Source organism: Mytilus californianus, unplaced genomic scaffold, assembly GCF_021869535.1.
Source record: "Mytilus californianus isolate M0D057914Y unplaced genomic scaffold, xbMytCali1.0.p SCAF_15, whole genome shotgun sequence".
Classification (NCBI taxonomy): Eukaryota; Metazoa; Mollusca; class Bivalvia; order Mytilida; family Mytilidae; genus Mytilus; species Mytilus californianus.
This window is the reverse complement of record NW_026262637.1, coordinates 7,358,029-7,384,696: the sequence shown is the minus strand read 5'-3', so window position 1 is coordinate 7,384,696 and position 26,668 is coordinate 7,358,029. Positions and strand designations below refer to the sequence as shown.

Here is a 26,668-nt window from a genome sequence, read left to right as displayed (position 1 = left end):
TATTTTGTCTTTTTTTCCATTTATTAGGGTATCGACCAGTCATTGTCCGCATATTTCTCGTTAATAAATTTGAAGAGATTTACGGTGTATTATAATGTAAAATCAATCAAACTAAACAATAACCGAACAACTAGAGGTTAACGCACGGTTGATGTATATAAATGGACAAATACTCTTTATTGCAGTAAAAATATCAAAAAGTAAAATAACAAAAATACTCCAAGACAAATTCAAAACGGAGAGCCCTTTATCAAATGGCAAAATCAAAAGCTCAGACACATCAAGCGAATGGAAAACAACTGTCATATTCCTGACATGTTACATTCATTTCCTTATGTAGAAAATGGCGGAAAGACACTATGTTTGGATAGGGAAAAGGTTCTTCCTGTGATTGAAGTGGTAACTAATTTCTACGCAAGTGTGACTTGTTAAACTTTGTTATTAAATATATGATATTTAAACTTTTTGACAAACTTCCGTATCACGAGGTACTAGCTAGTGTGTCACCGCACCTACTTTGAATGGTGTCAATACACATCATTATATGTTTGTGTACATTGACTTCTGATAAAAGGTATGGATGTGTACGTTTATATTGCTTTATTAGATTGGATATCATAGTAATGAATAGATCATCTTTTCTTAAATGTTACAAATACTAGATAAGTTGGCTGTAATTTTTACAATATATCTCAGCTTCTCTCAATTGGGGTGAAATGATAACAAATAGTATATTAGAAATATGATTTGTATTAGAACAAACGTCTCATTTTATCTCATGCTCTTAAATTCCTTGCATTTATCGATGCTTTTCGTCAAAATTATACATCGTTCAAGGACATTAATTACATCGTGTTTATTTTGATCATTGGTCTAAGAAAAGAGGTGCTGAAAACTTCGTAATGAGGTCTCCTTTTAAACTTTTTTAAGAAATGGCAACTCTAATCTATCTTACTTTTTGTATCTCTATCCTAACACAAATATTAATTTTGACACACCCAGTGTCCATTTTGTATGCTTGCTTAAAAATCTGTGAACTTCGTAGGAAACATGGTTAAATGCAACACTGTTAATACATAAAATATAGGTTTTTTCGATTGCTTTGGTACGGGTAACGACGGGAAGGGTCATAGAAAGCGTGTCAAATAAAGAATGTCAAGAATTGATTAGTAGAAAAATAGATAATACCTTTCCTAAATTCTAGTAGTAATTTATTGATTAATGATGGTTATAGTTTTGCTATTACGTTTTATTGTCTTTTTGGCAGGGACAAAAATACAATAAAGCATGCGAGTATCACATATTCTCGTTGGTTGATAATCTACTCTGTACTTTTTACATTCTTATGACACCTTTATTATTTTCTATTTAGTACATTAGATAGATGTGTATACAGTTAAATCAAAGCTAGTGTATTTTAAGCAGGCAAATCGTACAAAAATCAATAATTAGATAAAAAATCTCCGGAGGTTGTTTTTTCGAAAGCATTTATTATTCTCTCCGACGTTTCCATTATAATTTCATTAAAAATTCCTTCTATTTCTCATGATTAAACATTATGTACAGCTATAAATTTCAATTACATGATACCAGATTAAAGTACTAGATTGAAACTAAGAACCATAGATTTTCCCATATTTTTAGTTTGCTATAAATTTTGACAATGTAATACTCAAATATTTTCTGGTTTATGAATCCCAAACTAGCGTTTATTAAGATATTTGATAGTATCTTTCAAAAATTTCCAGTGTTAATCTAGACGCAGCGAACTTCCGAAATAGCAATTTGTTTCAATATATCAAAAAAAAATGCTATAAAACAATCATATCTTTTCATGATTATTCAAAATAAGAAATTGTTTTTTGTTGTTGTAGATAATGCAATTGAAATGCAATAAATCAGTATTTTCTGATGACACAGAAGGCTACGAATTGCATATCAGCATCCAAATTAGGCAGTTGTATTTAACAAATTTCTTTAACTTAAATATAAACCAAGTGATAACTGTATATGCTGTTCCAATTAGCCATGTCGATATCCTAAATCAAAGACAATATGAAACATCTCTATCAACACTAAACGCAATAATATCACTTCCAAATAGTGTTCTCAATTTATATCACGACGTTATTGATCCAGCGGACTGCATCTGTGACTATAACAGTGAAAACGTAAATGTCAGTCCTAGTGTAAGAACAAATAGAACTGGATCTTCTATATCTGCAGAACATCACCTGTCATCAAATACTTCACCCGCACTAAATGGTACGCAGCTCTCATTTTATGACAGAAGTTTCTGACATGGATTATCAGTCCAGCAACAGCCACTTGACAATTAATGGAAGACAAAATAGAGATCATAGTATTGACATACACGCGGGTAATGCTTCTTTAGACAGATCCGTTCATGAAAATATTAATCAAAGGGAGGAACACTCTCATCTTCCATCATCTGGACCCATTGATTCAAACGCCTTAGCCCCAAGTGGGTTGTCAATTTTAAAACATTTAACCTCGTTTGATTCAAGTGAAATTCAGGAACAGCAACCACCCGTAGTAGAGGCCAAGTCACAACACACAACAACAAATAGTAATCAATTTTGTGTAGGAAATAACAAAGTGAGTAAATCTAACAAGTTATCCCGGGAACAATTTCATGTTTTGGATTTTTCACGGCGGAAACATCCGAATCGAAGCAGATATCAAAGTACAATTAACACTTTCGATGCTTTAGACTGTGAAGCACAACCTTCAAACCAACAAAACATACCAGCAGATGAAGTACAGCCAGACGTTGGCATAAGCCGTAAGTTGATAATGCATCAGTCTAAGTTTAGCATTATTTTCGAGAAATGAATTTTAGTCTGTTTCTGTCAACACAATGTTGTTGAATTTTGTACAGCACTACTTAAGCTTTAAAACTGTGTCTTTGTGTTTACACCTACATATGTAAAATAAGCAGTTATTCATCTTTCATTTGTTTAACTATACTTCTGAAACTTTTTTTTCTTCCATTTCATATCAATTTATTCTATACAGTTATGATATTGGTCTAAGGTAAACAACTATTATATTTTGGTAATTTGTTTTTGCAGAAGTCGTCATAAACCAAACTATGAATGAACAACGGAACAATTTCCCAGCAGCAGCTTCTGAACTTCTTGCCAGTGGATACAATAGACATCAGATCGATAGAGCTTTAGAGAGGTTTTATCAGAATAGAGGCAAGTTTTAAAAATTAATAATATGCAGCGTAACGAAATAATTCTTTATAAAGACATTTTTCAGTTGTTTTAAAAATTTGTGATAATATTCACGACCTACAGATATAAACGGCCAATTTAACATATGCATGCGACTAAAACAACTCGTGTAGCAATCTGCAGTCTTTACCTGTGATCGATGCTATTTTTTCACAATAAGTGAAGATTTTGAAGACAAGCGTCAGAGCATTATATTATCTAAACATGGTGCTTCATTTTGAATATTTTTTTGTCTGAATTGCAAAAGTATTGCATCAATGGCCCGTAAGGTTCTAAAATGCAAGTATAATTTCTCATTGTAATACGATGGTACATCATACTTAACGTAAACAACAAAAACTATCGCTGTGCTTGGAGGACTCCCAAGGTTACACAATAACATGGGCCACTAAGGCAAAGACAAAGAGTATCATATGTTAAAGACCGTTTACAAGAGTTAACCAAGAAAAGAAAGATCGACCACTGAATCTTCAATTGCGACAGTTATATCCACCGAAAACAACGAACATGCAACCAAGCTCCAATCAACAACATCGAGCCAATACATCTCTACAATTGATTTGTATGAGCTTGATAAAAACTGCACACACCAAATATCAACCGATGACTTTTTAAGTGCTTGTATATATATAAAACATCTTCATGTTCTTATAAACACCAAATTTGGGCGTATATGTTATTTGGAACCTTTTATATGGACAATATACGCATGGGAAATGTAGGGGAAAATGCCAAACGTCTATGATATGTATCGGTGGAAAGCACAAAATAGCAAAATAACGCAGACTGATGACCCGTTCCGATTTGTTAGTCAAACATATTGTGGAATTCCAATGAATATGATCCAAACAGAGTAGTAAGAAAGAGGCCACCATACCGGAATTGTATGTTGCCAAAAAAAGATCTAGATCTGCCAAAAGAGTAACAAACAGGAACAGGTAATTTATTGTACCCAGACAGCAAAAAAGGAAACAGCGCGAGGAATTGACTGACACAATCTGAATCAAGCTGTAAAATCAGGACCGCTGACGAGTTCAAATTAGTTCAAGAATCTATCCTAAAGTGTTAATAATTGATATCTGATAAAAAAAAACACAGGTAAAAATCAAAAGTGATGCGGCAAATGTGGAAAGATAGAGAGAATGAGCATTTAGTTTAAATAGTGTCCATAGTAGAGAGGACAAAACAATCAATAGATAACAGTTTTTGGAGCTGACATCTTAAGCGGTGCAGACCTAACTCCTTTGAGTAAGAAGAAACTCGTACACTAAACAACTCAAATCCCTGAAGTACACATTTCTAAGTATCCAATAAACCCATCCCCAGGATAATAATTGAATATGCCAGACTCGCGTTTTGTATACATAAAATCACAAGTGACGCACGAATAAAAAAATAAAGACGAAATGTACGAACTTGAAGAGCCTTAATGACCCAAAATTTCGACAAGTTTTGCCAAATACATCTAAGGTAATCTACCTATAGAACCTGGTAGATTGGTTTAGATCTATGAATACACATTGGTTGGGTCTGAGCTTAGAGAGGAAAATGTTAAGGCTTGGAAAAGGGGTTGTCCAGAAACATCATTGTATCATCTAGTGGTTAATGGCAAAGACATCAAGTTTACGTGAGTGGAAAACCCCTATTAGGATAAACGTTAGCATATCAAGTGGTGTGATTCTATTAATTAGGTGTTTTCGATGACCATTGTTATCTATATGTTTGTAAGTATATACACTATATCTGGAGTATGATACATTTACTTTCAAAAACACTTAATTCATCAAAGATACACTGTACTTAAAATACAATGTTGTCTTCTCCGTACATATTAGATGACACAAATATATTTATTATACTTCATGTCAAAATGCCAGATTTTGATTGGTTAATACGAGGGAGATAATTTACTCTATCCCATGGCAAATACTCTATTACCCTTCACGAAGACGCTTGATCAAGTGTGTGCTTTATTAAATACGGATAGATGTTTATTACTTCGAATTTGAAATTTAATAGACAGTAATAACAGAACATTCAGTATAATAAATTGAATAACACATATCTGAGAGGGTGATAGAGCAGATTGTTACCCCTCGAAAAGACATTGTCAACCTTTGCTTCGCCTCAGTTAACAATGTTTTCTCGGGGAAACAATCTGCTCTATCACCCTCTCAGCTATGTGTTATTTATATTATGTTTACATGAATTATGTAAAACATAATGATGAAATCGCATGAAATCTAAAACGGCAAAAACAAAACGGTTGTAAGCATGCACTCACCAGGTTATTGTTTTTGTTTTATATATATATATATATATATATATATATATATATATAAACAGCTTTTCATATATATCGGTGTAATGCAATATTTTTCAAAAGGTATTTATATTAATTTCGTTTTTAATTTGTAGGTCATAACAACCCAACTTTTGAAGAGCTTAGATATATTGTCGTTGTAGAAAACAGTGAAACTGATGACGAATCAACATCATTATAATTTGTTTATATCCAATGAATATGGATTTTTATATTTCACTATTAATTGATATGAACATCGGTAGACACTTCGAGTAAAATACTAGACATACTTTAGCATGTGGGACATGATGTGCTTATCATTCAGGAGTACCTAAGATCACCTAATGTTTGCGGTGGGATTCATGTTGCATTGTCATTAGTTTCCTATGTAGTGTTTTGTGAACTTCCATTCTCAATTTTATTGTTTATCAATTCGAATATTATTTTTTTTTTCATAACATTGTCAGCTTTTCTTCGACTTTTGAGTTTTTACCATCCCGTTGGTGACTTCAGCCTCTATTTTTAAACATGAATGCTTTTCAACTTTTATACTTATAAACGTAACAGATAAAAGAAGAACGATAATTTCAGTGCCTAACTGCCACACTAGCTCTGTATATTCAACACAGGCATCACGTGTATTACGTCATGCCGATGTAGAATCTACTATACTTTTTCTGTATATGTTAAGTGTTCACAAATTTGGGTTTTATGATTGTTATATCATGAATATGTTAATTTTCTGAAAAATATTGTATCATTCGGAACACTAAGGTTTTTAACCAAAGGCGTAGATTACCTTCGCCGTTTTCGCCACAATATTTTGGAATTTTTAGATGAATAATGATCTTCCTCTTGTATTTGATTTATCCTCCCAACTGTTGTTATTCGGGCGCCAATGACGGATACTATATACACTACACGCACGTATGGCGTTATATGTCGATATTAGATAGTTGGTACAGCATAAATCTGAAGTGATTGATAGCACCTCCAATTTCATGTTACTGTTGTTTTGGTAATTTGTTCTTGCTGTTTTGTATTTGTTGAGTTTGTTTAATTTCACTTTCCGATATGTTGATGTTGTTCTATCACCCAATAACCGAACTTTTCAATGGATGCTTTCATCTCATATATCCCAGAAATATTGTTATAAACAATACATATTTTGATATTTTCCGCGATATTGAAACAGATGGACGATTTCAAACTAGAAGCTACGACAAAAGGTGATGATTTTAAATGTCCCTGTTCAATTGTCACAAATACTCCCAATTTTTCAGCATAAACATACCCTCTGCTTAATTGTATTGCGTTTTACATATCTCCAGCAACACATTACTCCTATCGGTTAACCTGTTCACACAACACGTTCTTTATCAGCAATCCTTACACACGTTATGAGGAAGAACGACTGAACTCAACACTTTAATAGTTTTACTGTCACTATCACGAATTGGTTGACGGATACGGTATGTATGTGTCTCAACTCACTAGTGACATGTTTTTGCAGTCGTAAATCTGTTGATACAGAACAATCGTCTAATCTCTAATTTTCGATTTTGACATTTTGACTGTGTGTGGATTTGTATGAGTGATGATGCATGCATAAGAGGAGACACTTGCCCTGACGACTCACGCTGTTTCATTTTATTTTCTCATTGTTTTTCTGTTACCTTGATGTATCTTATGGATCGATTTATGAGGTTGACCATCGGCAAATTACTGTTGCCTTGACTAAACAAGGTCGGACTGTCAAATTGTGTCAGATACAGAATATCTTAAGTATGATAAATATTGATCTGTGGTTTAATACTTAAATAATATCACGATTTAGAGGTCTAATAACTAGGACATGAATTTAATGACTATTGTTATCATAAACTTATTAAATCACAGTTATGAAAAACATTAAAAAAGCAAAGGAACAGCGCTTTAATTGATGTGTGTTCCGCTTAAACACCAAAGTCCCAGATTGGGCACCCGCAAACATGGTTATGTATGTGCAACATTCTATATGTGCCTATCCCAAGTCAGGAGCACGTAATTCAGTTGTTATTGTTTGTTGCTCTGTAACATATTTGTTTTCCGTTCATAATTTGTACATAAATTGGGACGTAAGTTTTCTCGTTTGAATTGTTTCACATTTGTCATTTCGGGGTCTTTGTTGAAGGCCGTACAGTGACCTATAGTTCTAAATTTCTGTGTCATTTGGTCTCTTGTGGTGAGTTGTCTCATTGGCAATCATACCACATCTTCTTGTTTTTATATTAACCCCGCCATGTAGGAAGTGTGGAAGTGGCAAAACCATAAGCATAGATTTCATTCATTGGTTGTCGTTTGTTGTATATATTATATTTGCTTTTTTTAATTGTTTTGTACATTAATCACTGACATGGCGTTGGTTTTGTTGTTTGACATTTTTCACATTTGTCATGTCGGATCCTTGTATAGCTTGCAATGCAGTATGAGTTTTTCTCATTGTTGAATGTCGTAGGTTGACGTATATTTATAACATCTACGTCATTTTGTCTCTGGTGGATATCTATCGCATTGGTAATCAAACCACATCTTTTTTTATACATATATGACTGTCTAATTTTCTGGACCATGGCATATACATCGATCAAAGTTTAACTATATACCATTTGTTGTCAAAACATTATAATACAAACATGTGTCTTTCTTTGTTGTGATGTTACACTATTGTTTCAGATAAGGGTGAAGGTTGGTACCTATTAAAACGTTTAAACCCGCTGCATTTGTTTGCACCTGTCCTAAGTCAGGAACCTGATGTTCAGTGTTTGTCGTTTGTTAATGTGGTTCATAAGTGTTTCTCGTTTCTCGTTTTTTATATAGATTAGACCGTTGGTTTTCCTGTTTGAATGGTTTTACACTAGTCATTTTTGGGGCCCTTTATATCTTGCTGTTCGGTGTGAGCCAAGGCTCCGTGTTGAAGGCCGTACTTTGACCTATAATGGTTTACTTTTACAAATTGTAAATTGGATGGAGAGTTGTCTCATTGGCACTCATACCATATCTTTTTATATCTATATACCATCTGACATTTTTGACATCTGTAAACCCCAATGTCTTTGAGAGGGAAAAAAGTAACACACTTCATATAGCATGTTAAGTCAAAATCCAATATGAAATCCAACCGTAGCAATATTAAACGTGTCCAAAATAAACCTGGAATGTACATCTTTTTCAAGACGTGGTTAACAGTAAAATTGATCTTATGTATCCTTTATGCGTGTCTCAAGTAAGGAATCTCCATGTAGTTTTCTTTTGTTTTATGGGTCAGTATTTTCTCGCGAGAGTCTTTCTCCACTCCTCTGAACCTCTGATCGTAGCAAAAGATATATGCACGTGACGTCGTTCGATTAAAGTGTAAAAGCAGTCCGATCAGTAGAGGTTTGTTGGTGTAATTAATGCTGAAATACATTACAAAATTATCAAAACATATACTAGTGGGTAAGTAATTTGAATATACATAGATTAGATATAACATATAAATAAATGTCTTGTGATATATGATAAACAGTCTTTTTCGTAACAGGTGCACATAAATAATCGATATCTCTTAATTATGTTGACATCTTTCGGAAGATTACATTTAGGTAATGACAACATAAGAAAAATGGTAGTGAGCTTATGGGAATTTAGAGAACACACACCGACAAAAAAAGTGTAAAGTAAAAACCAAAAAATAACCAGATAAGTAAAGTAGTATATCAATTGTCGTCTGTCAAACAAGTAAGAGGTTTGGCTAGATATAAATCAGGTTTAACCCACCATTTTCTACATAAGGAAATGCCTGTATCAAATCAGGAATAAGACAGCTATATTCTATTCGTTTGATGTGTCTGAGCTTTTGATTTTGCCATTTGATAAGGAACTTTACGTTTTGAATTTTCCTTGGAGCTCGGTATTTTTGTTATTTTACTTTTTTGTATGTACAAAACATGAATAAATAGTTTAAACGCGCATACGGTTTAGTTTGGACTGGAAAATAAAATTGATAATCGAACTTCATCGGATAGGAGTGTGTTATTTTTTTTAAATTAGTTTAAAGTCGTATTTTTGGTAAATTAGAAAAACAGAAGGGAGAATATACTATAATTGCATCCGTTTAATACGTCAGCTTCACAATTGATCTTTTGGGGTTTGTTTTAAAAAACATTTTACTGTAATAAGAAAAAAAGAATATGGGGTATCAACCCATGCTACAGAATCACTACCTACAGATAAAAAGTAATATAATTTGTTGAAATAGACGTATGTGCTGTACCAAGTGAAGAATGTGACAGCTGTTTTCTACTCGTCCCGCTGTTTGATAAAGCCAAATGCTCGATTTTGTCGGTTGGATATTTTGTTATACTTTTGACCAAATGCCACTTCATTTGGTTTTTTTTAAACAGGCCGCTAGCTAAATGTTGTACATAACTTTAAATTTAGAATCAGTTCAATTGTAACAACATAAACTCAACTTAACATTAGAGAAGGATCTCGGGTGTTCTGAAAGGGTATGTAGTGCCTGCACTAGGATAAGCACCTATCATGTTGCTTTAGACGAGTAAAATTCGAGGGACGGGGAACAGGTTCGTGACTACGATCAAGTTGATTTTGAACGGAGCGATTAGTTTGTACATTCGGAAAAAAAAATAAAAATTTTCAGTATTTCATATATTGAAATCAAAGACTATCTAAGTGGCAGAATAAATCAATGGTATCCAAAGTGTCCTAAGTGTCATATTTATACAATTGATTAAATCTTGTCATCAAATAGACAAATAAAACATTCATAACACTGATAATTCAAATTATGATTAATGCTCTATGTTTTAACAAACATAAAATATTCATGCCCACGTTTTGCAGAAATTATGAGTGCACAATTGACCACCTGCAATTACATGTACAGCCGAAAGGCAAAGTACTCCTACTATATACATAGAAACATACCTAATATTTGGATACTAAATTGTGCAGTGATCTCAAGAATTTTACAAAATAATATTAGTTATATAGTGTGCTAGTGATCTAATACGATAAATATGTGGTCAGTAAATTCCATATGGGGTGAGAGCGAAGCTCGAATCCCCATAAGGAATTTACTGACCCTATATATATATCGTATTAGGTCACTAGCCAACTATGTAACTAATTTATCTTACCGACTATCTTAACATGTTGTATTTTGACTAGTGGTCTATCAAAGTGATCAAGTCTTCAATACCGTTAGTATTAAGAACCTACTTCCATTGGTCTATACAAACACAAATGCCAACAATGACAACTTGTTAGCTTTAAATGTGTTTTATGAATTTAATTCAATCGTTCATCATCAATTTCTTTGTCTGTTGAAACCTTTAAATTTTTCCTCAACACCGTGTTGTTTTTATAAAGGGACGTAACACCACTACTAACCGTGTATTGAAATAAGCCCCGCATACTAACCCAATGTGGAATATACACGGTCTCCACACGGTTGCTTTTAACCAATCATATTCCTAGAAATGTATAGGAGGTAAGATAAAACAAAATATCTCCTCTGCCATCTACGGTAATATTTAATAATGCGATCACCTCCGGTTTTTGTTAGAGTTCATGTTACTCTGTCTAATGTTTTGTTTGTAGTATTTTGTGGACTGTTGTTTGTCCTTTCGATGTTTTTCTTATGGGCCATTTTTTCCTTCGATTTGTGATTTATGAGAGTCTCTTGTGTAATCTTCTACCGCCTTTTCAGTATATAAATACTTAAATAAAGTCAGTATAACATGCAATAACAAATGTACCGAACTCCAAGGTAAATTAAAAAAGGGGAAGTCCATTAAAACTGACAAAACCAATCACTCAACTTCATCAGCAAACGGAACACAACTGTCATAATCCTGACTTAGAACAACCATTTAAAGTAACTAAAAGTGCAAAACACTGCAAGGCAGAATAACTGAGAACTTAATCTACGAACATCTTTGTTAAACTTTTAACTCCCTAAGGCGAGGTTGACCTTAGATGGATTCGGCTTTTTGTGTACCTTTTGGTCATATAGCTCTCATTTGTTTTGGTGTTAGAATACTTTTTTCGCTTTGGGCGTTCCTTATGAACGTAAATTCAGAAAAACGCTTCGAATGCATACAATGTGTCAAGTTTTATATTCATTGACATACTACAACTATATGAAAAGCGACAAATTCATTGAAAATGTAACTTCCAAGTAATAAACGAGCGCTCATGTTGTCATAACATTATCCTAGATATGATCGGCAATGTGTACATTGCTTGATATTCTGGCTGATAAAATCAGTATCAAAAACAAAAATGCCATTATATTTTGGGCACCATCTGAGTCACTTTAACTGTAAAGCAACCTCTTTTAAAAAAAATGCATTTTTTTTTTAAATTAAAATTATTCTGCGTGCTTGGTCTATCTAATATTCTTAACAATATCATTGAAACCCAGAAGCAGTAGCAAAGAACTAAGATGCCTAATTATGCATAGGGTAAAAACGGCACGTGTTAATTTTTTTTTCTCCAACTAGGTGAAATCGTACAATCAATTTACTTTCCTATCATATATGTTAAACCAGGAATGACAGATGTATTACCTCGAGCATGATTTATGTTTTATTGGATAAAAAATACATTTATATAATCAGACGAAGGATTTCAATACAACGAACAGCATGGTGGTAAGACAAAACTATGGCAAAGTCAGATTTCATTTTAGCAAAATATTATTGCCAGTAACAACTACGACAATTAACGAAAAATTGATATTATTATCATTCAAGAATATTTTTTTCAAAGAAACGATTGGTGAAACGTTTAAACATTGTGCATGAAATGCTAGTTCTGTTGAACAGGATACTTTATAGTTGAATCAAATATCAATGTCAAAACATGTCATCAATTTTTACCTTTTGCACTGCACATTTACCGGTATTTAAGGGCAGCTTTCTTTTCTGAATTACGTATTTCCTTTTATCAAGGTTTATATTCTTATATTCTTTTAACCAAGCACAAGAGGTACGATGCTGTAAAACATCTGTAAGTTACCATGTAAACACTAATTTAAACTGCCTTTGTCAATGTAAGATAACATTAACTTTAGCCAGTCCTATACTAGAATGTATATCTATTCTCCTAAACTTGCCATTGGCAACATAACGCTAATGGAGCAGGAAAAAAACGAATTAAAGCCGTTTTGTTTGTGTCGAATTACTCATCTTCAGTGTTCTGTTTAGTGTTTTGTGGACTGTTTGTTTTTTGTCGAGTTTTTGTTTTAACTTAAGGTTTTGATTTCGCCCTAGGTGTCTTTTTCTTCTCTTTTTTAATCATACAAAGAACATCCCTCGTCCATCAAATAAATTTTATTTTACATTTCAGAACAAATAACCAACATAAACATAACCTTACACAATATTATTACTCAAACTGTGTTGATAGTTTTTCAATTATGTTATTATATTCATTTTGTTGGGAATTTTATTGAAAAAACGATTACACCTCTTTAAATATGTTAACATTTTATGGATTTTATCGATAGTTATAGTGCCTGATTTATTTGTCAGGATTGTTTTTTTTTTTTTTTTTTTTCTATGTACAAAATATTTCACAAAAGATGAAAGGGTTCAGTTAGGTTCATGTGTTTAATTTGTTTTTTTAATATTCATAAAAATGCCATAATGCAAGCTAGATCTGCTAAAAAGAATATACGATGTAGACGTCAGTGGGTAAAAACTCTTCAAAGATACCAGGCTTATATTTTGGTACGCCAAGCGCGTGTTTCGTCTACATTATCAGTAGCGCTCCAATCAACACAAAATCAAATACACAATGTACAAGTTGAAGTGCATTAACTACCAAAAATTCCTAAAGTTTATGCCACATACAACCTGAAAATCGTCAATCACACACCTACAACAAGCCAAACAATCCACAATGACTAACAATGACTCATACTATGCTGAGTTACTTCTTAATCGCCAATTTTGAAAAGGATGTGAATAAATCCGATAGAAAAAGATAGCAGACATGACCCTACTGTATTAGATCAAGGGGTGGAGCTTCGTATGAGGTTTTGGGCAGTTATGACTTAACAAGCCTCCTGTTTAACTTGATCTGAAAGAATGAATGAATAAATGAATGAATGAAGGTCAACATGCATTCAAAAACTACTTTAGACCATGAGCACACGGGTTTCTAATCCTATCTACTCTCTTCATGACAAGCATGGTGTTGTTCCAGCAGATAAAGCATCTAGCAAAATTGTTTTGATATGCAGAAATCATTATCAGGAACATATTAAACGATCTTGGGATTCACAGCAAGTCCGGGAATCCGATATATCCCCCTACAGCATTCACAAAAGAGGATATTTGAGAAAATCCTGAATCCGTCCAACTCCCATTTTGCACTTACATTAAAAACGACGATGAAAATCTTCCATCTTTATATTGGATACCTTAACTTCACAACGATATATACCCGGGTCGTCTAGACGCTCCACTTAAGATCTTCCTAATGTTTTACTACTATTTTTTCTTCAGTCAACTTAGTTTAGATGGGTAACACGACAGTTGTGACATGTGGAGAAGGATCTGTTAACCCTTCTCAGTATTTTGTATGTTGTGTTTTGTAGACTGTTGTTTATCTTTTCGTCATTTTTCGTTATTTGCATTGACGTTGTCAGTTTCTTTTCGACTTATGAGTTTGAATACTGTGGATTCATTTATTTTCGTGGGTACCAATTTTCGTGGATTAGGGAAAACTTGCATGTTCGTGGATATTTAATTTCGTGGTTTTGCTGAAGTCTGTATACAAGCCTATAGAAAATTTATCATTCGTTGAACATTTAATTTCGTGGTTCATCTGTACCAACGAAATCCACGAAAATTGGTATCCAACGAATATAAATAAATCCACAGTATCCTTATAGTATCTCCCGCTTTTCTTTCATAGACCGACTTCAAAAATATTATGATAAAGTATATTCAATATTCTACTACCTTCACTACTATTCACTATGCTGAGGCATTGCTCTGTTGAAAAGAGGGACATTCAAACTCAAAAGTCGAAAATAAACTGACAACGCCATAGCAAAAAAAAAACCAAAAGGACCAAAATATAAACAATAGTATATAAAACAAAACATAGAAAACTAAAGATTAAGCAATACGAACCCCACCAACAACCGGGGGTTGATCTCAGGTGCTACAGAAGGGTAGGCAGTTCCTGCTCCACATGTAGCATCCGCCATGTTGCTCATGTCAGTACACATCCGATGATAGGTCTACTTCGAAGGTCACATGCGGGGAACAGGAGGATAGTGGTTACGACGAAATGGAACATATTCGTCGTCATCTGTGAAACAGATATTCCATAACGGTCAACCGTGATGGCGTCTGTAAAATTTTCGAAGGGATGATTTCAACTTCACCACTTGGAACTTTTGGTTTAATAGCTTCCTTGTGAGCAGCAACCCTCTATCATGGAAATCATGATAGGAAACGCAAGCCCTGGAAAATCATATCAACTAGGAGATATATACTTCATATGCAGGCGCTGATGGAATGTTGCTACATAGAAATGGAAAGTACACAAGTGGGAAGCTAAAAACATTTCTTTGTCGTAAAGGTGTGTTCTCAACCGACCCTCATTGTCAACGTCTAAAAGTAAGTCAAGATATGAGGCAGACTTTACTGTATATGTTGTATCTTTTAGATTTTGGGATAGATATATATAGTCAGCAAAATTGATAAGTGAGAGTACTAGTACATCATCTATATAGCGGAAAGTTAAGTTAAAGGATAATAGTAGCTTCGTTTTATTCTCACTAAGAAGCTGCTGTATGAATTAACCCTCATATGAATAAAGGAACAAGTGGGCAAGAAGATGAGCACAGTTGGTTCCCATGGAAATACCGATTGTTTGCTGAAAAACACGTCCTCCAAACGTAACAAATATGAATATATCCAGAACGCAATCATCTTGATAATGCCAGTTTCCGTTTTTTTTTTTGGTTAGAATCAGAGTTATTTTTTTGCAAAGTACGATTTATCCCTCCCTATGATAGGACAATTGTATCTACGTTCGCCATTCTTTTTTATGAAACAAAGCCTGACCCCACTCATTCAATTTGTCTATTAGTTTGAAATGGGGACTACTTGTGTAAAGTGTAGAAGAGTCATATGCTTAACATTATTGCAAGAAATGCAAGTCTAAGATTGTATGTACTCTAACTGAACTTTGGAATTTTTTTCTGATTCACGTTTCTAGAATAAGTAGTTTTATAATAACTTTGAAGCCCGAATTTGATTGATGATAAAACTTATGTTAATAATTTAGAAAGAGGTTTCATGGAGCAATCGGAAGACCCAGCAATATAACGTTGTTTGTTTATCTTTGGTTGAAATGCCAAAGGATCATAGATCAGACGTATGATTATCTAGGATTCCTCCTTGGTAAGGGTCGTGAGGGTATATGTTGAGTTTTCAAGTGAATTGTCAATACCTAATTCATTTAAGCAGTTTATGTAATGTGATTTACACACAAAAACGATGTTGTTTTGGGATTTCTCTGCGGGACAAAAACATGTTTGTCATGATGGTATGACAGGTGCTTTGCAACATTTGTGTCTGTAAAAATTGATGTAGAATGTGTATTCATAGACCCATTCAGTCTTTTAACTCTGATTTGTATCAACGACCTCACAGCCTTAATCCATTCGGAAAGAGTATCTACGTCTTCTTTCTCGTGTTAAACCCAGTGCATGGCATAATTCTTCATATCTAAACAATATCGAAATATTGACTATATCATCTCGGTGTTCGTCGTTATTTGTGTTTTCAGTGTAGTGTTTTATTGACAGTCGATTGTCAGTTGGCCGTTTTTCCTCAGGTGATTGTGATATCCCTTTCTCTTTGATTTACTAGGTTTTGTTATGCCACCTTGATATCTTCGCTACTTTTAATTGACTTTCTAGCATAGATAGCATTGATAAAGCGACTAAAACGGTACAGATATCAATAGAATTTTAAATGACGGTCTAGCATAGATAGCATTGATAAAGCGACTAAAACGGTACAGATATCAATAGAATTTTAAGTGACGGTCTAGCATAGATAGCATTGATAAAGCGACTAAAACGGTACAGATATCAATAGAATTTTAAGTGACGGTCTAGCATAGATAGCATTGATAAAGCGATTTAAACGGTACAGATATCAATATAATTTTAAGTGACGGTCTAGCATAGATAGCATTGATAAAGCGATTAAAACGGTACAGATATCAATAGAATTTTAAGTGACGGTCTAGCATAGATAGCATTGATAAAGCGACTAAAACGGTACAGATATCAATAGAATTTTAAGTGACGGTCTAGCATAGATAGCATTGATAAAGCGACTAAAACGGTACAGATATCAATAGAATTTTAAGTGACGGTCTAGCATAGATAGCATTGATAAAGCGACTAAAACGGTACAGATATCAATAGAATTTTAAGTGACGGTCTAGTATAGATAGCATTGATAAAGCGACTAAAACGGTACAGATATCAATAGAATTTTAATTGACTTTCTAGCATAGATAGCATTGATAAAGTGATTAAAACGGTACAGATATCAATAGAATTTTAAGTGACGGTCTAGCATAGATAGCATTGATAAAGTGATTAAAACGGTACAGATATCAATAGAATTTTAATTAACGGTCTAACATAGATAGCATTGATAAAGTGTTTAAAACGGTACAGATATCAATAGAATTTTTATTAACGGTCTAACATAGATAGCATTGATAAAGTGACCTAAAGGGTACAGATATCAATAGAATGGAGAAGTGTGGTAAATTCAATGACACATAAAAACAACAAAATAAAACATTTAGAGGTCAAACTACGGTCCTTCGATCAAAGCTTTTATCATCAGAGAGAACAATCAAAATCTGCATGTTCATGTATTGGCATACAATGCGGATCTTTTTTTTATATATATGATGTCGTATACCTTTTTTTACTACATGTATTTTTAATTTTCTTAATTTTTTTCAGAGTAAAATGAAAATATGTCAACTATTTATTATTCTATGCTTTTGTGATGCTCTTGTGGTACCATCAACACGTCAAATGCCAACACCTTACTTTTCCTTAGGTAAAATTATACGTGTAAGAAAATAGACCATACTGGACACTTTTTCCATCTAAACCTTACATACTTATAGGGATTTCGATATGCTCACTAATCAGGGTGCGAAACATCTAAAAACGATATATAATTAAGTGATTTTTAAACGGGTATTCATCATGTTCATGACATTCAGAAAAATTGCAAAGTAAAAGAAAATAGATTTGAATTTTTTTTTAAAATGAAGTGTTGTTTTTAACTTATTCATTGTTAGCTGTTAGACATTACAGTGAATGAAAATAAACTCATCGCAGATACCAGGATCAAACTTATGTTCGCCATACGCGCGATAAAATGATCAACGAATATTTTATTCAAGTTGCCAAGTTTATAGTATAGTGTATTTTATTCCAGTTGACTGCACGTTTATAGTAATGTGTGTTAAAAAACCAACTTGACTGTACATTTAATTCATAATATATGTTATTCTTTTTTACTGTAAGTTTATAGAATAATGGCTGTTATTCCATTGGACTGTACGTTTATAGTATAATGTATGTTATTTCATTTGACTGTGAGTTTATGATATACTGTATCTTATTCCAGCTGACTGTATGTTTACAGTAAAATGTATGTAATTCCATTTGACTGTGAGTTGAAATAAGCTCATTATAGATACCAGGATTAAAATTATGTACACCAGACACGCGTTAAAATGATCAACGAATATTTTATTCCATTTGACTGTACGTTTATAGTATAATGTATGTCATTCCATTTGACTGTACGTTTATAGTTTAATGTAAGTTGTCCATTTGACTGTACGTTTATACTATAATGTATGTTATTCCATTTGAATGTACGGTTATGGTATAATGTATGTCATTCCATTTGACTGTATGGTTATGGTATAATGTATGTTATTCCATTTGACTGTACGGTTATGGTATAATGTATGTCATTCCATTTGACTGTACGGTTATGGTATAATGTATGTCATTCCATTTGACTGTACGGTTTTGGTATAATGTATGTCATTCCATTTGACTGTACGGTTATGGTATAATGTATGTCATTCCATTTGACTGTATGGTTATGGTATAATGTGTCATTCCATTTGACTGTATGGTTATGGTATAATGTATGTCATTCCATTTGACTGTACGGTTATGGTATAATACATGTTATTCCATTTGACTGTACGTTTATATTATGACGTATTTTATTCAGATCAAGTTGATGAATTGTCTTTGCTACTCACCACAGTCATTGCCTCTAATATTATCACAAACATACAGTCAGCAAACAAGACTGCTGCACAGTCCTTGGTGATGTCCTCTTGGACTATAATGACGATGACCATGATGATGATGATGATGATGTCCCCGGGAATGGTGCCAATGATGGTTTCAATGATGGCGACGTCCAGTGTGTTACTGGCCATAGGGGTCATGGACCATAGTAAGCACGCTTTAAAATACTTCAATTTCGTTTCGTTTGATACAAAACTGCTACACTTTTATAAAGCCAAACAATTTCTTTTATGTAATTTTTTAAGAAGTCTGTGAATTTCTGACGATAGCTTGTACTCGATGATAAGAGTAAAAGCAAACATAATGATACAAATTTGAAATATATTTCCTTAAACATTTGATGTTATTATCTTTTTAGGGGGTTGTCAAAAGCGGTTTAAAGTATGGCCTGGAAATACTAACTAGTCAATATATCATGTCCCAGATATAGCTGACGGCGATAAGTGGTTAATTAAATCCTCCCCAGATCCCTAAAACTTTATAGAATGGTACCAATGGTGTAATCGAAACTTACAGTTTTTTCATTGTTGCTTAGAATATTGTTTGTTTTTAGACAATGAAGATGTGGTGTATTATCAATTTATAAAACAAAATCACTACACACACATGAAGAAAACTAAAAGCAGAGTAAAAACACTTTAATTGATAGCTTTCATCCTTTTGTTTGTTGACAATTCTTGAATTTTAATTTCAATATGTTGGCATACCTCAAAAAACACCATTACAGAAAAGATTTAGAGTTCATTCACTCAAAAGATTTCCCAGAATTTATGTCATCTTTCCGGCATCTGACAGGAAATTGAAATATCATGATAGCTGAGATGTTATCGTTGACTGCTTCAAGCTAACCTGGTCTGGATTTATAAGGCAATAAAGTTGTACTATGTTATTAATTTGTATTTATCGACAAAACGTTTCAATTTGCCTTTTTTCATTAATTCTATGAAGAATCCTGTCCATCTGATTGGTTTGTACACGAAGATTCGTGTTATTTCTTCAGTGAGATCACTAACAGTTTGACCTGGAACGGTGCTCAGGTGAGATTATAGAACATACAACATATTCTAAAATACACAAAAATGTTAAGTTGTTTCTGTTCGTTAGATTTGAGGACAATATTCCGAAGACAAATTAAAAAACATTTTTACTAAGGTGCACGTTTCGTTATTTGTATTTGTTTCTCCTATTTTAAGCTTAGGTCTCACTTTGAATATGCATAAAATATCTGCCGTCTCAAATTTCAATCACTCAAACTATTGTGTGGCAACCATATAATCGTAGTTTGTTTTTGTTTTTTTTCGTTTTTCATTAGTATCTTTCGACTGTTTTGTGACAAACTAATTATGAGAAAAACCAGCTGGGTCTTTTTGTGAGGGAAATATCATCAAAAGTTGGATCAGTATAGAGCATTGTGCAACCGAACTCAAATAAACCTGGGAGATGCATTTTAAAAACGTGTTATATCAATATATTTTTTTTTTTTTAATTTAAATTTAATCATCACCGATAAGGAAGAGAACTTGTACAATTTCAGTTGCTTTTGATCATTGTCCACCATTTCTAACTCTTGATAACTATGTAAATTTGCTCTTTCTATTTTTACAATGATATCAAGCATTCAATTTAATAGATCGCTGATTAGGATTTGCTGCTTTAAAAAAAACAATTTAAGCATGGTTTTTTTATAGTAAAATTGAGATCATCAGTTTTAACCACTGAAACGTTCAATTGCATGTTCATTATCTTAGTATAATACCTTAAAGGATCAAATGATACAAAGCAAGCAATAGAAAAATATTAAGACATCGTTAAAAGAAATACATTGTCATGCAAATAATAATCTATACAAAATATTTTACTTTGTATATATATATATAAATGTTTGCGGTATACCATCTTCTCCGCAAGTTTATTGTTTTCTGTTCGGTATTAAATTTATAATTAAGATCCATGTTACATCTGGTGATCAATTTATTTGGCAATTGCCAATGGCAGTCAGCAGGGTTCTAGAACATCCGTTGTTCGACCTGTTAGTCAAATGCGTTTTGTTATAATATACTTTTCCCTTTTTTTGGTCTTTTGGAAAATGTTGTTTGTGCTGTATTTAGACCCCTCTATCAAGAAATTTGTTTTACATGCACACGTATAAAAATTATTGTTTTTATCCAACGCAATCATCGGTTTGAACGTTGTTTTCAATTTAGACTTGTATATATAAATATATATTGGACTGTTATTCAGACGAATTGTATATACAGAATGTGTTTTCAGCCTTGTATCACCATCACTGGTAATCCGATGGATAAAATCTGTCGTAGAATTGTCACTGGTTCAGACGTACTTATATATATATATATATATATATATATGTAGGACTCTAAAGTGCGATGGTACTCTAAAGTGCGATGGTCACGCTAAAGTGCGATGGTCTACGCTAAAGTACGATGGTGTCTTACGCTAAAGTGCGATGGTTGTTTGTTTGCTAAAGTACGATGGTATTTCACGCTAAAGTGCGATGGAACAATAGGGTAAGGTTCGAGGGCTTAAAACATTCAGTAAAGTGCATGGATGTTAAAAACAAGTCTTTTTGCAAAAGCTAGTATGCTAAGGTATAACATATGTAATAGGCTTTATGATTGACCGGTAGGCTTTAAAGTGATTGTTTCTAAATTTAGAAGACCGACCACGTAATCATTGCTAAAAAAGTAATTTATGTGTCACAAAATACTGTATTTCTTGTTAAATGATTTTTTAACAATTTCTTTCGTATAAAATATTTGGATAATTGGTGTAGCTTGTCGCTGAATGATGCTTTTATGAATCTTTTATTAGGTAGATCTACATTGTAAGTCATTGTAAATTACAAATACAAAATGCGTTCATTGTCGGAATAAGTAAGTTAGCATTTATTGATACAAGACTTCAAGCTTAAATGCGAGAAAAATGGGATATTCGCCGAGCTTTCTCCTTTTTTTCACAAATACATGTCATATTATCCTACACTGAACAAGCTATGTTTTAGCCGACAATTTATAATTTACGCTTAAAAAACATGTACCTTTATTTTACCGACGTTACTTTTCAATAAAATCGACTGACAATATTTTAATGGGGACAGCAAAGTAAACTGCAACGTAAACAAATCATATGATTTAAATGTATCCGTTCGCTTCCAATAGAAGCAGGATACAGGATACCTATGCGTATACTATTTTGTATCTATATAGTAAAATGGTCGACTGCAGGACACAAGTCCTTCTTCCAGCAACCCAAAAAACACATTTGCTTCAGCCGACAAAGCACGGTTAGGTCTGAAATTAAGTCATGGACATATGATTTAAAAGTTGTTAATCAAATATTCTTAATTTATCTTCCGGCATATTCATTTTTGGTTTGTATAAACGACTGTTAACGTCATAATCCAACTACGTTTCTTACGTCTTTACTTTCGCGGACCATCGGACTTTAGCGTATGGAGGCATCGCACTTTAGCGCAGACCATCGCACTTTAGCGTGACCATTGCACTTTAGCGTCCCCATCGCACTTTAGAGTCCTACATATATATATATATATATGTGTGTGTGTGTGTGTGTGTTGATTTTTTTTTTATAATTATCTATATATTTAGGAGTACTGCAACGAGCGTGGTGCAAAATTAGCAGAACCTGAAACGCTGCAAGAAGGGAATGTGTTGAAAATGGAGGCAAACAACAAATACGGTGTCGTCGATAATGGTGTGTAGTCCACTTTAGTAATATTTTTTAAGGGTGTGCAAAGTAACAATAACATATAAAACAATGGCCTAAAAAACAAATTCATAACTGTAAATTTAAATCCGTCTACAAGATTTCAAAATAGAATATAATTTTTTCTTAGATTTTTCAAATGATATATTTCTTTGAGATAATGAATGTTAACCTGCGTGAGCTAAGAAGTAAAAATAACAAAAGGTCTAAGTGGACATTAAATACCTATTGGGTGTCAATAAATTGAGCATAATAAAATTAAGCTATACAGAAATATTCTTTAAAAGAAGTTACTTATTGCAAAATGTTTTCGATTAGGTCCTGATTAAAAGTTCAGTATGACTCTTAATAATTAGTCAGATTTCTTCAAATTACAACGATTTTTTTAGGGAATCAATAGAAACCAAACCAGTTTTTTTTTATTGATTTATGGATTAATTGTTGTTTGCTTGACATCCAGTGGCAAATATTTCTAAAAATAACAATTATTGTTTGATAGGTTCTATAAAGTGAGTCGACCGGGATGAAGGGCTATAATATCGACTGCCACTAAAAAATGGAAATCTTGGATAGGAGGGGAAAAGTTTGCCCAACAAATTGCCACCTACAGATCACTAAAAGAGATGTGGCAAGGATTCGTTGACGTGCAGAGAGCATGGCACTCTCTTTACGCGAGGCATCGGATTCAACGTCCCCTATTATAAAGATAAAGCAACGCGTTGCTGCTGGTGTGCGTTCCTATAGCAACGCACTGTTTTTTCTCGTACCCTGACGCAACGTGTGAAAGTTAGTTCACGTACCCTAAAGCAACGCGTAAAACAGTTAGATCTAGATCCCTAGAGCGACGGGTAATAGCCCATTCGCATAGAGCAATGCGTAACACCTATTGCACGTTTGAAGTTGTCCATGTTGTTCAGTCGGAATGAACGATATCCCTTAGAGATGTTTAAAATTCAGATCATGTCAGAGTCTGTTAGAGATGAAATGCTCTCTTCAGTTCTTTCATGGTGTTCATTATTGCAAGACATACGTATTCAAATATACTGTATTGCAGGGTATATATTGGAACCAAAATAATTGGTCATTTCATTAAATTATATTATATATACGTTTCTTATAAAGGATTTCATTAAAGATTCGATTCTGCTGTTGAAAATACGTGGGGTGCCATCTGTTCTGTCCTGGGCGCCGTTTTAATTGAATGTTACTTATCGCCAGCAAAAAACTCCATTTGCTACTGTCAAATCCCCAATTGACGACAGAAACTCTTCAACTACATAACTGTCAATCCTTTACTCTAGAACACGCAGGAGAAGTTACATGTAAATCAGTGGCCAAAGTTAATATCAGTTCCTTTGAAGGTTCTTAACAAACTTCGTAACTTAAGTGTTGCATGATGGGTAATTAGAAACGACAGCAGCAGAGGCCAAAATGTACATTCAAATCGTATGAGAAAATGAGCATTTGAATTGTACATTTAGGTAATGTAATTTTAAGTTTAAATTGTGTTCTGTTTAAGGAGATAACCCAATTTGAACCATGTTCCGTCGCTTGTATTACATGAATTATGCTTGCCATTTATGTGTTAATCTATCACATGTTATAGGTGAGGTCGATATTCCGGGCTCTCTTTTGAAATTCTTATCGCATTATTTACTTATAGGAGTATGGCTTGGAGGTAATGATATGGATACTGATGGAGTCTGGGAATGGAGTTCTACAAATACTCCGATATCAACTAGTGAGTCTGATTGGGACGTAGCTAATGGTAATCCAGGCAGTGAACCTTGTATGCTGCTTTATTTGGCTTCTGGTAATCGTTGGCGGGATGCTGCATGTGATGAGGAACACGCATTTATTTGCGAAAGAGGTGAACGTTTGTACTTTATTATTTTTTGTACTAGTTAAACCTTTGCACTCAAAAACACATGAACCAAATTGTTTAACTGTCAGGTTTGACGTAGATATACATCAGTGAAAGTCCGAAAAAAAATGTTCGAAATTTAAGAACACTAAGACCATAATAGATACAATTGATTAAAAGTGGTTGATAATAACAGTAAAAACTAAAAATATTTTAAAAGTCTTTGTACATTCTATTATCCGTTGCTTTACGATAGACTCTTTAATTATATTAATAAGAAAACAGAAAATAATCGAGACATTTATGAACACATGACAGAGAACATTCAGGTAAAATTGGCTATGAAACGGAAATATTATAATTCAAAATATCAGCATACATGCATGTATTTTATGTAATAAAGCCACAGACATCGTCGTTTATAACAAGAAAACTCAATAACTTTTAAAATCACAAGGAACAAGCACATTAACGACGGGACAAACAATATGTGCATTGAACAGTATTGTATTGCTGCTCTTTATCTTAACAGTTCTGGAAAACTCATCAAAGTTATCAGTGTCGAACTAATCCAAAAAGTTCACAAGCTAAATCAAATATGAAATGAAGAGCTTTGAAACCTTAAAATTCCAAAAACGTTGTGCCAAATTCGGTTTAGGCCATCTATGTCTGGGGTAGAAAATCTTAACGTTTCGAATGATCTAACCTTAAATAGTAAGTTTACACAAAATGACATTAGAGACATTTGTAGATGTCTTTGTAAGGTAAACTCGCTGTATTTTAAAAGGCAATAAGGTTTTCTAACCACCGCAGACGTGCTAACTGTTTGGTTGGTGATAACCATCGTTGCCGAAACGTTCACCAGCAGTGTCATGCCGGTGGTTGTACAGACTCATGAAAGATACCAGGCTTATTTTTTGGTACCTCGGAAAATCTTCAAAAATGAAATGTCACCTCAATTGATTTTAAAAACGCCTCATAACGTCAATTAAGCTGTACTCTAATATTCATCGTTAGTCGGTACATATATGGCTTAAATATAAAATTAAAGGTCAATATCAAATAGTATGTGTCACAAATATTAAAGTTTGAATATAATATACGTCAAATATTTATTTGAGTGAGTTACATTAATAATATTTTATTTCGTTTCACATAAAAAAAAAATTTTTTTGAAGAATAAAGATGAATAAAGTGGCACTCAGTAACACATGTATTATTTTCTATTTCAGTGTGATTTTTGACAGTTGAATTGAAGGTTTTTACTTTCAAACATGATGATATGTCAGTACTTATATTACCAAAAACACTTTGATGACGAGAACTACAAATTGTGTAAAATATGACTTTCTAGACTTTAAAACTTCAGAGATGTTTAACTTTGTATTGATTTAGTCGATCGACATATTTCACCAAAAATATATTGGCACATTATATGCATTGCGTTGTTTTTCTGATAAGTGACGGCCATTTTATCGGTGCGTAAAAAACGCAAGAAGAATAAATTGATTTCATACAGAAATTTTTCTTCGTTTCCCTTAAATTGGATAAAACAGATTTCAGGATAAATATATTAAAATAACTAAGCAGATACTGTATGATTGCCAATGAGACAACTATCTTCCAGAGACCAAATGACGTAAATTATATACGTACAAGTAAAGTCGCCGTATGGCCTTCAAAACACTACACAGAAAGGTTTTATTTATACATTGTTGTAATTCTTATTGACTTTTAAATGTTTTGTTTGTTTTGGGTGATTTTTTCAAGCAAACTATTTTGAAAGCTCAGAGGTATCAGTTGATTTCTATATCAACGTTTAATACTTTTTAATCAGTGCCCGTATTCTTTGATATGGTTTATTTTAATCACTGCCAGTACAATACAATACAATACAAATAGTTTATTTACGTCTCACCATTAATATTACAATACATAACATAATACACGAATACATAAAACAATATAAAATATCATTGCCATTCTAAAAAGAATTGTGAGAGACGGGATTAAAAATATATATATATATATATATATAT

The 26,668-nt window shown here is 33.1% G+C and overlaps 2 protein-coding genes across 2 annotated transcripts; both read left to right on the top strand.

The window, feature by feature from the left end:
- Positions 1 to 2,188: 2,188 nt before the first annotated feature.
- Positions 2,189 to 3,332, top strand: LOC127725308 (uncharacterized). Its single transcript, XM_052232237.1, has 2 exons — positions 2,189 to 2,806; positions 3,096 to 3,332. Exons 1-2 carry the CDS (start codon positions 2,263 to 2,265, stop codon positions 3,233 to 3,235), a joined length of 684 nt encoding a protein of 227 aa, XP_052088197.1. The 5' UTR covers positions 2,189 to 2,262; the 3' UTR covers positions 3,236 to 3,332.
- Positions 3,333 to 17,527: 14,195 nt separating this feature from the next.
- Positions 17,528 to 26,089, top strand: LOC127725307 (C-type lectin lectoxin-Lio3-like). The gene is made up of 6 exons (XM_052232236.1): positions 17,528 to 17,732; positions 18,936 to 19,166; positions 19,967 to 20,055; positions 22,648 to 22,753; positions 24,429 to 24,635; positions 25,862 to 26,089. The coding sequence occupies exons 1-6, from the start codon at positions 17,639 to 17,641 to the stop codon at positions 25,864 to 25,866; spliced, it is 732 nt and encodes a 243-aa protein (XP_052088196.1). The 5' UTR covers positions 17,528 to 17,638; the 3' UTR covers positions 25,867 to 26,089.
- Positions 26,090 to 26,668: the final 579 nt, after the last annotated feature.

What these genes read in the sequence shown, in the direction of transcription:
- LOC127725308 (XM_052232237.1), top strand. Translation starts at nt 2,263, where the DNA reads ATGGTACGCAGCTCTCATTTTATGACAGAAGTTTCTGACATGGATTAT. An exon ending in GCCAGACGTTGGCATAAGCC is followed by an intron (nt 2,807 to 3,095) that starts GTAAGTTGATAA and finishes TTGTTTTTGCAG; the next exon opens with AAGTCGTCATAAACCAAACT.
- LOC127725307 (XM_052232236.1), top strand. Translation starts at nt 17,639, where the DNA reads ATGAAAATATGTCAACTATTTATTATTCTATGCTTTTGTGATGCTCTT. An exon ending in AACACCTTACTTTTCCTTAG is followed by an intron (nt 17,733 to 18,935) that starts GTAAAATTATAC and finishes TATTTTATTCAG; the next exon opens with ATCAAGTTGATGAATTGTCT. An exon ending in CATAGGGGTCATGGACCATA is followed by an intron (nt 19,167 to 19,966) that starts GTAAGCACGCTT and finishes AATTCTATGAAG; the next exon opens with AATCCTGTCCATCTGATTGG.